The sequence below is a fragment of the Budorcas taxicolor genome, chromosome 2 (genome assembly GCF_023091745.1).
Source record: "Budorcas taxicolor isolate Tak-1 chromosome 2, Takin1.1, whole genome shotgun sequence".
Lineage (NCBI taxonomy): Eukaryota > Metazoa > Chordata > Mammalia > Artiodactyla > Bovidae > Budorcas > Budorcas taxicolor.
In genome coordinates, this window is record NC_068911.1 from 115454086 (window position 1) to 115471126 (window position 17041).

General features: G+C 40.4%; 1 protein-coding gene across 4 annotated transcripts in view; it reads right to left on the reverse strand.

The window, feature by feature from the left end:
* Window positions 1–10893: 10893 nt before the first annotated feature.
* The window catches only part of C2H2orf76 (chromosome 2 C2orf76 homolog), a 116478-nt gene continuing 110330 nt past the window's right edge, over window positions 10894–17041 (reverse strand). For all 4 annotated transcript variants that reach the window (XM_052662540.1, XM_052662563.1, XM_052662549.1 and 1 more), the window contains exon 7: window positions 10894–11039. In XM_052662540.1, coding sequence (XP_052518500.1) covers window positions 10963–11039 — 77 coding nt within the window. In that variant the 3' untranslated portion in view covers window positions 10894–10962. The remainder of the gene's footprint in view (window positions 11040–17041) is intronic.

Genomic DNA, 17041 nt, shown 5'->3' on the forward strand with positions numbered 1-17041 from the left:
TGTCACACAAGCTAGTTTGCCAGCAGAGAGGTTTGACCTGAGACACCCTTGTCCCACCCAGGGCAGGGAATTAGCAGCAGTTATTGGCACAACAAATGAAAAACCCTTCACCAATATAATTCCTAACCAACCCACTATACTAATAATTTCTAACTTCCCAAAAGAATTTGCCTTTAGTAAGTCTAAAACATCTCATGCCTCTCAGGTTGGGAGGCTGTAAACAATCACATGTGGCCGGACGAACCTATACAGGAGGGCTAGATAACCTTCAGAGGAATCCGTAAGCTGAAACACTCTTGTCACGCCCAGGAATTTTTACTGACTTGGAGCTGCACGTTTACTCCTTCTCCGAGAGAACCGGTGGGGAACAGCCCCCCATAAAGTCAGAGGTGTAGGTGAGAGCATGAAACAGTAAAGTAGATAGACTCTGGTTTGGGGGTAGATGCTCGGGAACAGGGGGTTTCCTGAGAATTGATCACGCCTTTGCGTATGCCAAGCCTCCTTCCTCATGACCTTTGCCATGGGCGGAGTTTCTCATGCTGGCAATGGGAGAAAAGGGACTTCCCAGGTGGCTCAGTGGGAAAGAATCTGCCTGCCAATGCAGGAGACACGGGTTCGATCCCTGGGTTGGGAAGATCCCCTGGAGAATGAAACGGCAGCCCACTTCAGTACTCTTGCCTGGGAAATCCCATGGACAGAGACTGGAGGGCTACAATCCATGGGGTCACAAGAGCTGGACACAACTTAGCGAGTAAACACCAACAGTAGAACAGACTGCGGCCCAGAGAGGCTGAGCGGCTTGCCCAAGGTCACATCTCCGTGCTAGTGACAGTGTGTCTGTCCTTCAACCCAGGGCTGACTTCAGAGCCAATGCTCTTTCCTCCTGCTCACACTTGCTTAAAGCAAACACTGAAAGATAAATAATTCCAATACAGGCAGAAGTGTACCCTTTGCCTTTTTCAACCTGTATAACTTTGAATGTCACCACAAGTTCACTTCTAGGTCACTTTTAAAACAAGAAACTTTGCTTTAAGGCAAGAAGGGGAGAAAATACTGCTGTAATTTGTACAGCTGTAGGATCCACTGTGCAGTTTTCTACTCAGCTTTCCAGGGACGGTTCAAACAGAAAGAGATGACAACCTAGGACACCTGTCTTGTCTGTTGTGAGTACTCAACATTGTGTTTTTTTCCAGCTGGTAAAAAACCCTCACACAAGGTGCATGATGGCCTCCAGGCACACACCGGGACTGCACAGTGAAGAGAGCTGTCAGCTGCACCCATAGGCAGGTGTGACAGCCACCAGATTCAGACAAATAAACGCCAACTGTAACAAGATTTTTAATCTCATTTCCTCAATACCATTTGAAGCACATATGCACTAAGGACTGCTGGCCAATTACTACAGGGCCCAGTCTATTCATATACAAATCTAGATGACTGTCTTCAAGTAAAAAAGTGTGTAGAACTTATCCAATCTACTTCGGGTCTACTTTGCTAAGAGATGAGCTTCAAGAGTCTGTAAAGTTTTAAGATTCAGATATAGTCCCAAAGGATTCATTCATTCAAGAAATATTTATGCTGGCCTATTAAGTGCCAGCACAGTTCTATATAGTGGGGACAGCCTGATAGCAGACTGACCAGAAAAAGATTTTTTAAGAGTAGAGTTAGAAGGGACTTCTAACTTATCCACTGGTGGCACAGTGGATAAGAATCTGCCTGCCAATGTAAGGGATACAGGATCAATCCCTAATCTGGGAGGATTCCACATGCCTTGGAACAGCAAGCCCACGTGCTGCAATTACTGAAGCCCTCACAGTTAGAGCCTGTGCTCCATAACTAGAAAAGCCACCACAATGAGAAGTCCGTCACTGCAACTAGAGAAAGCCCGCACCAAGCAACAAAGACCCAGTGCAGCCAAAAATGAATGAATGAATAAAAGTATTAAAAAATCAGGAGTCCACGGCATCTAGCTGTCAATTGAAACTGTGAGATGCACGAGGTCATCAAGGGAGTAGAAAGGGAAAGAAGATGAGGAAGGACCAGTAAAGGAAATTGGGATGAGTGGCCAGGGGAGCACCAGAAAGCTGAATGAAGACAGTGTTCACAAGCAGGAGGGTGCCAGGTGAATCTGTGTCAAACGCTTCTGATAGGCCCAGTAATTTGAAGCCGAAGCATCATCCTCCTTTGGCAAGAGGGAATCCACTGGTGATCCTGACCAGACCCAAGCCAGTACAGAGATGGGGGTGAAAGCCCAACTAGAGTGAGTTCAAGGGAAAATGGGAAGAGAGAAAGTGGGGAAAGGAGGGTATGGTTAACTCTGTTAAGGAACTTTGCTGTAAAGGGAAAATGGGACGACTATTGTGGGCTCAAGATGAGAGATGTTACAGCATGTTTATATGTTTATACACTGGTGGGAATGATCTGGGGGCCAGGGCAGATGTGACAACACAAGAGAGGGAGAGAGGCCAAGTGCTGTGGTGGTGCTTGAAAGGCAGGGATGGATACACAAGTAGAGGGCAGACTCAAAAGGAGTCTTCTCATTCATCAGTAACTGGCGGGACAGAAGCAAGCTATCTTCTGATGACTTCTATTTTCTCAAGTGAAATAGAAAGCAGGGATAGCAGCTCAAAGTTGGAAAGGAGGTGTTAAAATTGAAGGCCAAGGAGAGTGATGGAACTAGGGAAGTGTAAGAACTGCAGGGCAGCATTAGGAACTCACCTGAGTTTAGCAGTCACAAACCAAACAAAATGGTTTGTCAGCCCACATGTTTTTATCCAGCCAGGCAAACGTGGAGAAGGCAGAGGGTAGAATTAAGCCTGGGGACTTGGGAGTGGTAAGGGAACTGAGGATCCATACAAAGGACCAGTTGTGGTTGTTCAGTCGCTAAGCTGTGTCCAACTCTCCACAACCCCATGGACTGCAGCACACCAGGCTTTCCTGTCCTTCACCATCTGCCAGGGCTTGCTCAAACTCATGTCCATTGACTCAGTGATGCCATCCAACTATCTCATCCTCTGTCACCCTCTTCTCTTCCTGCCTTCAATCTTTTCCATCAGGGTCTTTTCCAGTGAGTCAGCTCTTTGCATTAGGTGGCCAAAGTATTGGAGCTTCAGCTTCAGCATCAGTCCTTCCAATGAATATTCAGGGTTGATTTCCTTTAAGGTTGACTGGCTTGATTTCCTTGCTGTCCAAGGGACTTGCAAGAGTCTTCTCCAAAGGACCAGAGAATCTCAGTGGGGTTAGGAGGGACAGTGAAAAGATAGTAGAGTCAATGCTGGTGGCATCTCACGAGTCTGAAGAACTGCAGGAGGGGCACCAGAGGGAAAGAACTGGAAAGACAGTACACAGTCATTGATGAATGAGAGGCCTGATATTGAGAAGTTATGGACTAGGATGTGATTAGTGATGATAACTATGACTAAAGTGTGAACATGAGGGTAAGCAGTTGGCTGAGACAGTTGAGCTGCAAGGCTCCATGGTACTGGAAGGCTTGACTATACCAAATCATGACAGTAGTAGTACTGGCATGAGCCAAAAGCTGACCTGAGTTTGCAAGGAATAAGGGGGACTGGTGTTGGGTCCTGCAACAAAGGGTTGGGCAGGCAGGTGATGTATAGTCTGATGGCAGAAAGCACAAAACTGGGGATTATGTGAGGGAGGAAGAGGCAAAGAGGCAATAATGATGAGGAAATTAAATGAGATTCTGGTTTTTCACTAAGTAGGACTGAACAAAGAAAGGAATGCGGATAATAGTCCTTGATCTTTCTCGCTTTCATTTCCCACCAAGTGAGAAATGGGGGGAAGAAGCCCCCACAATCTTGTCTTTATCACTTGCCTTAGTCCTGTTAAAGAATCAGAGCCTCTGCTCACTCATGAACGACAAAAATTTCATTGTTGGGGGTGGCATTTTTCCTGTGTATTGGACTTATGAATGAAGCTAAAACCAAAGGCCTGATCTCTAAGGCATTCCCAGAATTCCCCAAACCATTTGCCTTCACATATTTCAGGAGTTGTATGACATCACCTGGAACCTGAAGTGGATTTTCTCCATCCTAAATCTTGCTGCCTATGAATGACATTATTGACTGAATACTTGTGTGAAGAGCCAGAAGCACAGAAGAGTTGAGTCACTGCTCTCTAGAAAACCCACGTCATAAAGCAGCATGACACATATCCTGTATGTTTCTCTTAAGTCATTGCACATTATATAATCCTCTCACTGACTAACAATCAAAAAAAAAAAAAAAAAATGAGTCTCCAAGGGCCATTATCCAAGGTCCAAAGTGCACACCTAGGGATGGGAGAACTGGTCTCCGGTCTGATTCATTGAAAGAAATACGTCTCCCTTGATGGAGAGAAATGACAAAAGCCATGCTCTTCTCCATCATGCTGGAAGTGCTGAGTGAAAGCTCGACAGTGGCCATGAGCTTCACGCAGGAGGCTCAAAGTCAAAGACAGGTATCTTCCAGGCCCTCAAACACCCAAGCCCCACCCCCATCATGATGGTGGGGTTCAAAATGGCCACCTCAAACCAAGGAATTAACTAGAGCACTTGCTTCAGTTACCCTTGCTAACCTACCTGATTAACTATGAGAGTGTTTTAAGAGTAAAATGAAAGGAAACTGTCTATAACCAATAATCAGAGCCCCCTCCCCCCACCCCCTGTCTCAACACACATGCATGCCCACACAGTGAAGAAAAAATGAACAAGTCCAGATCCTTGGACTGACTGACTTGTCTTACTTGGACTTTTCTGTGTTCTTGAGATGTGGTTCAGCAGCCTGACTCCTCTGGCCCCTGCCCCTGCATGCCCAAAGTAAGAAAGCCTCATTTTTCCCTCCCCTCCCCTCCTTAGCAATGAGCAGCAGTTTCCCAAGAGGCCCAGCCCAGGCCAGCTCTCTGGGTGCCCCACATAGGCAAGAGCACCACCACCTCTCCTGCATGTATCTAAAACAGGCAGAAGGAGAAGGGAAATAAAACACCTTTGCTGTGTTAAAAAGCCTCAGACACATAAAACTAGGTGTGGTTATTAAGTGGGGCTAGAGCCTGTATGGAGAAGGCAATGGCACCCCACTCCAGTACTCTTGCCTGGAAAATCCCGTGGACGGAGGAGCCTGGAAGGCTGCAGTCCATGGGGTCACTGAGGGTCGGACACGACTGAGCGACTTCACTTTCATGCGTTGGAGAAGGAAATGATAACCCACTCCAGTATTTTTGCCTGGAGAATCCCAGGGATGGGGGAGCCCGGTGGGCTGCCGTCTATGGGGTCGCACAGAGTCGGACACGACTGAAGCGACTTAGCAGCAGCAGCAGAACCTGTATGTTCATTTGGCACAAGAGGAAGAAAGCTCTCTTCAACTGAGAATGGCAAAAATGCTTGGAGAAGGGGTGACAATCGACAAAACTGGGACCCCACCTCTCAGCCCATGGTTGACAATCTTCATATCATGTTTCTTCAAGTGCCCAACACACCTTGTTTTTCAAGAGTGGCAGAACATGGTATCTGAAGCCAGAAGAAACCTGCTGTTTGACCTTCCAGATTTTAGGCCTTGGGCAAGTGGCTTAATACCTGAGGGCATCAGGGTCTGGGGCTTCAAACTGAAGCTGATGCTGCTTCACAACTCATGAGTATCATAAGACATTCAATGAGCACTTACCCCACACCAGGCCCTGCCTACTAAGTGCCCTGTGGACAGTGTCTCACTTGACACTAAGATCCTGTAAGGTGGGCATCATCACCTCCACTTCACAGATGGAGCTACTCATAGCTCTATCCAACTCAAGGACTTAGTATATAAAACGCATGCAGTGTCTGTACACAGTGATTTTTCAAAAAGAAAATGAGACTTCCAGGACTTCCCTGGTGGTCCAGTGGTTAAGAATCCACCTGCCAATGTAAGGGACACCAGTGTGATCCCTGGTCTGGGAAGATTCCACGTACCTCAAGGCAAGTAGACTCGTGTGCCAGAACTGCTGAGCCCCTGAGCCACAATTACTGAGCCCAAGTACTGCAGATACTGAAGCCTGCTCACCCTAGAGTCTGTGCTTCACAACAAGAGAAGCCACCGCAATGAGAAGCCTGAGCACAACTAGAGAGCAGCCCACGCTCGCTGCAACTGGAGAAAGCCCACACACGGCACGAAGACCCAGCACCGCCAAAAACAAATAGAGTTTGTAAAAAGAAAGAAAATGAGACGTCTATACATATGAGAATAGTTTAAAATATTTAAATGATAATGCTTTAAAATGCACACTTAAAAACTGATACATGTGCAGAAAAAAAAAAAAACAACTAAAGTATGAACACCAAGTCGTGCAAAAAAGAGACCGCTGAAGGGCATTTTATTTCACCTTAGAGCTGTTTTTAGTTATTTACTTAGGCTGCGCGGAGTCTTCGTTGCATCTTTGGGGATCTTTCATTGCTGTTCACAGACTCCCTAGTTGTGGCGCTTGAACGTCACAGTGCACGGGCTCAGTATCTGCAACTCACAGGCTTGGTTGCTCCATGGCATGTGAAATTTAAGTTCCTTCACCAGGGATTGAACCCATGTTCCCTGCATTGCAAGGTGGATTCATAACCCCTGGACCACCAGGAAAGTCCTCTAGAGTTGTTTTGAACAAGCACATATTACTTGTATAACTCAAAACACAACAAAAAGATCAGAAACATTAAAAAAAAATACATAGAAAAAATAACCTAGGTGGAATATGCCAAAATATTAATAGCAATTGTCTGATGGGTTCTTTTCCTGCCTCTTTTCATCTCTATAGTGTACTAGTTTTTACTAATTCTTAACACAGATACATTCTCCTTAAATATTATAGATAAAGCCTTTTACCACTTTCACCTCCCAATCCTAGGCCCCTACCAAGGGGTAATCAATGTTATCAGTTTGGTGTATAGTCTTTCGTGTATATGTACATATGTGTATACAATGTGTGTATTCACACATACACACGTATATATAACATTATATATATTATCATTTTGTGCCTTTTTAAAACAAATGCCATCAGTTTGAGACCCTTTGCAATTTCACCCATCAAGATGTCTCAAAGATTATCCCATGTCACTAAGTAATATGAATGGCTCTCATTGTTTCAGAGTAAGTAGCAACACAAAATATAGATACACCAAATGTCACTTAGTTACTCTCTACTAACAGCATTTAGTGTTTTTCTACTAATAATAATTCTGCAGTCAATTCTCTTATAAATGCCTTCTTCTGCAGGCATTAGACGGTTTCCTTGAGATTCATTTTAAGAAGTGAACTGCTAGGTCAAGAGAAGACACACATTTGTTATTTTAACAGACAGTACATCAAATTGCTTGACTAAGTGACTGCACACGAATTTATACTCCCAGTGTAGGCACACATCACTGTCAATACTTGCTAACAAAACCTTTAACTTTTTGCCAACTTGATGAATAAAAATGACTCTCCACTGTTTTAATTTCCTTGAATCACAGGATGTGTGTCTTTTCAAATTTTTATAAGCCATATGTTTCCTTTTTTACAAATTTCTTCTTTACAAAATGTGTCCATTTTTCTGTTGCAGGTTTGTCCTTTTCTCATTGATTTTTATAAGAGTTCTTCATATATTCTGGAAACTAATCCTCTGTCCACCTTATATGTGCAAGTAGCTTTTCCCAGTCTTTGTCTTTCAATCTGTTTATATTGGCGGGGGCATGGGAGGAGAATCTAGTTTTTCATACCAATACATCAAATTCAGCAAATAATGGCATTTGCACACTTTGTGTTTTAAAGCCAGCCTTACCCTGAGGTCATAAAAATAATCTTTTTTTTTCTAATAAATTCATTTATTTTTTCATGTTTATTTAGTCCATCTGAAATTTCAGTGAATGGTAGGAAGTAAGGTCCTTAATCATTTTTTTAAGACCTAGGCAGGTGCTAAATATCCATCTTTTTTCCACTGATTATAAACACTTTTATTATATACTAAGTTTCCATAGACATTGGTCAGTTTCTATTCACTGATGTTTTGGTTTGCTGTATCACAACCAAGCTGCTTTAATTACTTCAGTTTTACAATGTATTTTGACACGGAGTAGGCAATCCTCCCTACTCCTTGTTTTTCCAAATTGATCTTGGCTCTTTTTATACATTTGCTTTTCCAAATGAACCTTAAAATCAATTTGTCAAATCCCAATACAAATACTGAGGTTGCACTAAATTACCGATTAGGTATAAATCAACATCTTTACTACACACCAAAGTTTCCATCTATGAACGTGTAGTATCTCTCTACTTAGGTCTTTTATATCTTCTAGTTAACAGTTTTATAGCTTTTGTGCACATTTTAAGTTCATTATTAAGCACTCAGAGTCTCCTGTTAGTTCTCATAACCTGTCGGTTGATTTCCCTGCAATCATATTACCTGCAAATAAATGTTCTGTCTCCTCCTTTCCAATGCCTGTGGTTCTCACTACTTTTTCTTATTGCACTGGCTGCAATATGAGGCAGAACCATTCTGAATCGTATTGGTAATACTGGTCCTCCCCGTCCCATTCATCTCATAGGTTTGCTTAAGCACTTCTCCGTTAGTATGTTTCCTGTGGGTAACCTTCATCAGGTTAGGGAGATTCTGTTCTATTATTCACACATGGGGTTGTACATCATCATATGCTTCTTTCTGACATCTCTTGAGATAGCACAATTTCCTTCTTTATACATTTTGCAAATTATGTACAGTGATAAATTTTCTATGTCTTCAACCAATCTTTCATTCCCGGTAAAAATCCTTCTTAGTCATAATATATTTTAATTTCTGACTTTTACATCTGTGTTTACAAGTGAGAAAAGGCTATATGTAACTTTCTAATAAGGAAAAAAAATACAGGCCAAAATAAAGGATTAGACATACATGCATATTTTTGCATTATTTGTTAAAAAGAAAACATAAAGGTAAAGAATGCTTAATTTTTCTTAAAAAAGAAAAAAGTGTGGGTAAACTGAATATTTGAAAAATAATCAAACTGAATATGCTTTAACTTAATCTTCTACTTACTTAACTTTCTGTTTGGGTTCAGGCTGTCACCATCAATCCAGTCACTCGCTCCAGCAAGAATCTGGAAGAATTAAAGTCTTCTTTCCTCCTTCTTCTACACCTTCCACAACAGCCATTCAGCAAGTCCCAAAGATTTTACCTCAAAGCTCTTCTAGGAGGCCACAGGATAAAATGGGCAAGGTCAAGAATTTAAGACAGACCCGGCTCTGCTCGCAGTGCACATTACTGTGTTGCCTTGAGTAAGTTACTTTACCTCTCTGGGCCCTAATTCATTCATCTGTAAATAGATATGATACTATCAAGACCAAAGAGCTGTGCATGCTAAATCACTTCAGTCATGTCTGACTCTTTTCAACCCTATGGACCATAGCCCACACCAGGCTCCTCTGTCCAGGGGATTCTCCAGGCAAGAATACTAGAATGGGTTGCCATGCCCTCCTCCAGGGGATCTTCCCAATCCAGGGATCAAACCTGTGTCTCTTATGTCTCCTGCATTGGCAGGCAGGTTCTTTACCACTAGTGCCACCTGGGAAGCCCCTTAAAGAGTTGTGGTAAAAATTAAATAACACATGTAGATACCTAACACAATGCCTGCCATCTGATGCGTGACCAAAGTTTAGCACTACTTCAGCAAGGTCTCCTCCCTTCCCCTCTGTTGGGTCCTAGGTTGAGGCCATCCAACCTTCACCTGGTCTATGACAACTGTCTTCTAGTCTTTCTGCCATATGGACACTGCTGCCAAAGCTTACTTTCTAATATACAAATCTAATCATGTAATTTACCTGTTTAAATCTTCCCACTGGCTCCCAACTACCTGCTAGGTAAAGTTCCACCTCCTCAGCATGCCTTATAAGGCCTAGCTCAATGGACTTTCTGCCCTTATCTTCCTCTACTCCAAGTGCTTTGCCTTTAGACAAAGCAACGCATCTTCTGGCCATGTTAACCAGACTTTCAAGTTTGATTTTTGTTTGTTTGCTTGTCTGTTTTAGCAGAATAGATTTTCTTATATTAGCCTCACCACAATGAAGCCTTACTAGCAATTTAAGGCTTCATGGAACAATTCTAGAGCCAACTAACCTCTCTCAGAGTTCTGATTAGATAAATGCTGGCTGAGAGGCCCCCTTGAATCCACTATTCTTCAGATGCTGGTAGTCAGACATCAAAGTATTATATTATTTTGAAAGAATGTATCATCCATAACTTGGACTTGTTCTCAATGGACGATTTTCTTCCAGAAGTGCAAACTTCCTGCTACCTCCTCTCTCCAAATAAATGCGTTTGATTCTATTATAGTTTGCTCCTGAAGTCAGGAAACATAGCTCAGAAAAACACATTTCAGCAATGTTATTTGTGTGGGCTGTAATATGAAAAGAAAGAAGAAACTCTCTCATATCAGAAAACCTCCCTAAAATATACCCAGTTTAATTTCATGTGTGGTGGTGTTTATCACAGTGACTGAAAAGATGGCATTCATGGTCATAAGAGACTCTTATGGTCATTCATGGTCATAAGAATCCCTGCTAGACAAAGATAGTAACACGGGCTCCAATTAGAAAACTTTGGAGACAACACAAAATAAAAGAGAATGACCTTAGTCTTATAATCTTTTTTAAAGAATCCAACATGCAAGTCACCAAAATGAACTCTAATTTAGAGAAACAAATGATGACGAAAGAGCCAACACTCCTGGTGATTTTTGAATAATTATTTCTTTCACTTAAAACCAGATGTTTTTCCCATAAATAAACACATTATTTTACAACAAGAAAGAAAAAAATGAGACCTGCACAAGAGAGAACACACCACAGATTTTACCTCAAACAGCAGAGGCTGGGATTAATTTTTTTAAGTTTATTTGTCAATTTCAGAAACTCACTAGTGGAATAAAGAGCTTAAAACAAGTATGCAAAAAAACAAAGCTCTGTGAGGTTTTCACCAGGAAGAAATGGGATTAGCTTTGTAGTTCTTATAGTCTTCTTCACAGAAGAATGCAATTTCAGTTTCACTGGCTGAAAAAAAGAATAGAAAATGGAAAAAAAATTGTAATGTAAAACTAGATTTTAAATAAGTATGGAAATACATATTTCATTGATTCAGTGCTTCCAAGGCCCAAAGTTAGAAAAACAAGTATGGTTTCACATTGCACAAAATCAACAAGAAGTTTAAGTACGAGAATCTAGAATTCAACCAATTTGAAAGTAAAAAGAAAAATTACCAAAAAAATTAAAAACAAGAGTTAACACATGAATCTGGTTTCCAAGAAATCATAAAATTGTTCATTTATAGTCCTCCTGACAATCCTAGAAATAATAAACCATTATTTTTTTTTTTCCAAATGTGTTACTCTGGTCCTGAAGGAGGAGGAAAACTCTTTTCTCCCCGCTCTGAAATTAGCCTGTAGGTATAATAATTTAATACTTAGAGGATCAGTAGAATATTTTACAGATCACTTTACATTCTCCCTCATGACCCATCAAAATATGTGTCTGAAGAAGTTAATTTTTTGCCCGCTTATGACTAATTCATGAGGCTTCAACAATATGCAAAGTGAAAGACACAAATTGGCTTCTACCGCAATACCTTCAAATACCTCTAATTATTCACAAGGGATATGGCACAGCTAAAGGACCCACAAAGGTTCAGAGCAGTCACAATTCTTTCAACCTAGCAGGTCAAGGACTCTGTCTTCTAAAACAATAAGTCAGCAACATTATTAATTCAGACTGGAGACAAATTTGATGGAAAGCCTTCCAATTATTAAACATGCAATTCTTTAAGGTGTTACACCAACAAGTTCCACATTTTTTTAAATTAAATCAGAAGTTAATACAGCCTGCTTAGCTTTTACAGAAAGAGCAAAAGGGCCTTCAGAATCTTGACAAGAAAACAGACAAGATTATTTGTAATGAATACTGATCACTCAATTAACATATTCTCTAAAAACAGACAAGTGAAACTCTTCAAGCCAAATAAATAGGATAATCAGGAAGGATGCCAAGGATTACCACTGGTCTCCCAGTTTAAAGCTCTCATCTCTTCATTAGAATTTATCACAGAAGAATGAAATTAAAGAGCTTAGCATAACATTTCATTAAAAATGTTTTTGCTGGTTTTAAGTATACCAGATTTAATGTTTCTCAAACCTAAATTTCTGTGGTCTTTACAGAAAATATGGAAATGTTGAAAGAAGAAAATAAAATCACCCAGGGTCTCAGATTCTCATTCCAGCCCTTTTATATATTCAAGATTAAATGAAGATTAATCTTGATAAAAATCATATTACGAACTCTTGTTACAATAAGCCTGAGTGTGTGTGTGTGTAGGCAAGCAGGGAAGACACAGCAGAAAGAAACTGGGAATCGATGAGAGGGGCTGTATACAAATGCACCCTGGGCAAACAATAAGTTAATGTACAGTTAAATTTTACAAGAAAATGGCATTTAAAATAATAGCTAAGAGCTCTATACTAGGAATTAGTAAAAAGTTGAAAAGGGGGCTTCAAAAAATTCAGTATTCAAAGAGAAGATATTCCGAGATCTATCCTTTAAATAAAAAGCTCCTTTTTGGAAGAGAAGCAAGCCCAAAGGTAGACCTACAAAATTTGCAAGTGATTCTAAAATCCTTCTCCTGATGTTAGGAGAATAAGCAAAAGTCCCCTGTTCTTAATAATCACAATGCAAGATTTCATACACAATGTGCTATTTACATATAGAACTTTACACAGTGCTTTGCCCACACAGCACTTTGCTCAATACACACTAACCCTAATTACAATTTTCACTTAACCGCAGCTGACATTTATCTGTACCCCTTTTGAGAAACTAGTACATCTTACGGCTCTTCAGGATACCAATAATAGGTTTAGAATTAAATGAATGTATAGAAAAAACTGACAAAGCATTCCTGTTTTGACACATAAGTTCTCTTGGGTCTAATTAAGTTATAGATCAATCCATCATTTATACACTACAGGCTTAAAAATGAGGTCATCTAAGGTAAATATTTTATTTTCAGATGAATGAATTTTTTTTCAGGAAAACTAGATTGACAAATGGGTTAAACTCAAATGGTCCAGGTTGATAAAAATGTTCACCCTTAACAATTGGAGAATAACACACAAATTAGGAGTTAGCTGGTTTGAACATTCAAAAGAAAGACATAAGTTGGATTTTAAAGTTTAGTAATGTTTCTTAAGCAGAAACAGAATATAATGTTTTTTTCTTAAATCTACAGAACCCTATTGGAAATCTCTGAGACAATGATTTCACGTATTTAGACTGCAAATTTACTTGCCAATTACAGTGAAAACAAATTACAAAAGATTTTCAAGACCTCTACATAATCACCCTTTCCTCCATTATCCCAAATTCTATTTAAAATGGCTCCAGAAGAACCCTCAGGAAGTCTACCACACGCTGGTCCCCTAGGGCTCCTGATTTTAAATTAAATGTGCTGCGGGCGGCAGTGCACTCAGGTGCATAGTGCCTTGGCATGTGAATGTGAAATGAATGTGCATTCTCAAATCCAATAAATATACCACCAGCTCATCCCTTTGTCTTACTAGCAAATGAAACCAAGTAAGAACGCTCCAAACACATTTGTGGACCATTTTAATACTGACTTTCAAGTTTAATGAAATGAACACAAGCCAGGACATTCAAATGTTGGATATGAAATTAATAATTAAGAATTTTATAATGTTTCCATTATAAAATGCATATATATACACCTTCAATGGGAAAATAATGACTTCAAATTTTTTAAAAAAGAAGAAAAACCAATTTTAAATGCAAAAATCTCAGGAAAGTTGAGTATAATGAACTTAAACTCCTCAACTAACTTATTTCAATAAACCCATTTATCAACAAGGATTTACTGTATGGCTTCTAAATCCCGAGCCTCATATCAAAGCTGTGTGCAGCACAGCAATTGTCGTCCGAGAAAAGAGGCTGAGAAATGTGTCCTGACTGTAGTACAGACAATTCATGATCAGAGCAGGCTGTAATGTGAATAATAACTCCAGATTATTGGCAAAAAAAAAAAAAGCCAGGAAGGGCAAGGTGTGATTTCTGCAGCAATTTGACACCAAAAGGACAAAGTTTCACTGTTTCACCTGGTCCAGGACTCATCCTTGCAAGTTTCACCAAAGTATAATCTACAAATCATTCAAAACCATGCCCACAGCTGTGTTATATTTCTAACTTTTTACCAAAGGAGGTCAACAATCCAACAAGTAGTTCCAAACAACCATGTGTCTTTTATTTCTTATTTGCTTGAGAATCCATTTTCAAGCTGGTTGAGAAAGATTTCAAACTATAGTTTGGAGAAAACAAATATAGAGATAAATCTGACCTTTGATAGACCGGACACTGTGATTTCCATATCAGCATGCAAAGTGAAAGTGTTAGTTGCTCAGTCGTGTCCGACTCTTTGTGACCCCATGGACTGTAGCCCTCCAGGTTTCTCGGTCATGGAATTCTCCAGACAAAAATACTAGAACAGGTTGCCATTCCCTTCTCCAAGGGATCTTCCTGACCAAGGGATCAAACCCGTGTCTCCTGCATTGGCGGGCATATTCTTTACATCTGAGCTACCAGGGAAGCCCGAGGGGAGTGCAAAAAGGCAAGAATCATGTCTGGAAGGTTCCTTCTGATCTTCTTTCTCTGGGATCCCAAATTCCCTGGGCCTACCACCTATTTTAGCAAGTTCCAGATCATCACTGCTATGATGTTAACATGAACAACCAGTTAAACACACTGTCAAAGCAGGAAAGCATGTGTGCCCCCAAGATATTACTACCTAAAAAGAGAATGGGAAAGGGACTCAAACCTTCAGGAAACACTAATCATATATGAGCCTGATAAAGAAGTGGAGCCAAGGAAGCCTACAATCTGAGCTGCTTAGCCAAGGTCACCGAGAGGTGCCGGGCACCAAGACTGGGTTTCGGCTGTGGGCAGACAATAGAGGAGTGACACACAAAGTGGAAACAAGCCACAAGGGAGCTGGGGAGTTAGTACAAGATGTGGCCTGATGCGGACTCTTCCCAGAGGTGAGCACTTAGAGTTTGCCAGACTGTGTCTTGCTCTAAAATATTTCCAGTAAAACATAACTGACTTTAGAAGAGTTACCCTATCTCAGTTTCTTTCCTAAACCGGAGATGATTCAAAAGATAGCAATAGTAGAATCCAGCAAAATCAAAGAGATAAAATATAACCCCAAAAATATTTAACATGAAAATTTATTACCTAGGGGAATTAGTCCATAAAACTACAACTGTTAACAACAAGATCTTTAAATTATAAACAACAATTCTAGGTAAGGCCTTCTTCCTTCTTCCACAAAACAAATCTTTTTATTGATGTATTTTAGGACTAAATCCACAAGCAAAAACCTCCCCTGATGTCAAGCGTAGAATATACAATTGGGATCTGCAATGTAGATAAAAGGCTAGAGAATTTCTTGGTGAGAAAAGAAATCTTCAAACCAGTTTGTTCCCCTAATTCCCCCCCTTACAGTCTCTTTTCCTTTCATGATTTTTACAGAAAAGTCATAATGATACATTTGTTACACTGGCCTTATTCCCATGGCAACTGGCTGTGATGGCAGAGTGACAGCTCTACAGCAAGATCAAGTGGTAAGAAGGGAGAAAGCGATGACTTAGAATTTTTCTCCTAAAACCTGTTAAAAACCTAACCAGGCACAGCACCAAGGGAGGGAAAATTCCCTAGAAAAATCACACATTTCAAGTACTGCTTTTACAACTCTACTCCCACTTAGAATTTTTTGTTGCTCTCCAGGGGCCATCACCTCCTTCCCCATGAGTAGTAACTGTGGCTTGTTCTCAAGGGTACAGAAACACTGCTCTCAGCAACAAAGGGGAACATGCAGAAGAGGGGGTTGCTCCCAACAGGGATGGAAGACACCCTCAACCAGAGCTACAGACTTGCCAGGGCATGAGAACAGTTTGAAGTAATCTGAAACCAGTGGAGAACCCATGAAAACGATCCGATTCTGATCGAAGATCTATATCGCCTTAAAACAAGAATGACCAAAAAAAAAAAAAAGTGATTTGATTTATACCTTTATAGGTGGTTTGTTATATAAGTCTGAAATTGATGACAATTAAACCAACAACTTGAGATTTTAACAAATTCAAAACATTTGCCAATTGCTTTCTCCAAAATGGTTTCCAAATAAAATGAAGTGTTTTTGAGGGCGTTTACATGCATTGCTCCAGATGCTTTCATATACATTCTTTTACTTAACCCTATGACAACCCTCTGAAATAGGTTTATTATTTCTGTTTCATTTTACAGAAATCAAAGTAGAAGTTCAGAGAGTCTAAATGGCTTCCAGAAGGTCACAGATACAGAGCCATCATTCAAACCAATTTTCCCTAAATTTAGGAGTTGATTCCTTAAAATTGGGCCCTTACTTTATAAGCAATACATGTAAATTACACAAGAAAGTTTAAATTACAAGAACAACTAGATAAAATGGAGAAAAAAGGGAAAAAAAAAAATTGCTAGCAATGCCACCAGCCAGGGAAACCATTTCTATAATTTTAGTATATGGTCTCTTCTTCATATACATATGGAAGAAAGTGAAAGTGAAGTCGCTCAATCGTGTCCGACTCTTTGCGACCCCATGGACTGCAGCCTACTAGGCTCTTCTGTCCATGGGATTTTCCAGGCAATAGTGCTGGAGGGGATTGCCATTTCCTTCTCCAGGGGATCTTCCCAACCCAGGGGTCGAACCCAGGTCTCCCGCATTGTAGACAGACGCTTTACCATCTGAGCCACCAGGGAAGTCCTCATATACATATACAGACATGTAAATACATACATTTAAAAATAACAATGGTATCACACAATACATTTTCTATTTCCATTCAATAAAGCTCTACATCAATGAATCTCAAACCAGGAAGGTGAGAGATAACACTTCTGAACGTGTATCACAACCTTGGAGGAGTCACAGAGTTGAGGAAGCATTTTTCTGTTGGCCTGGT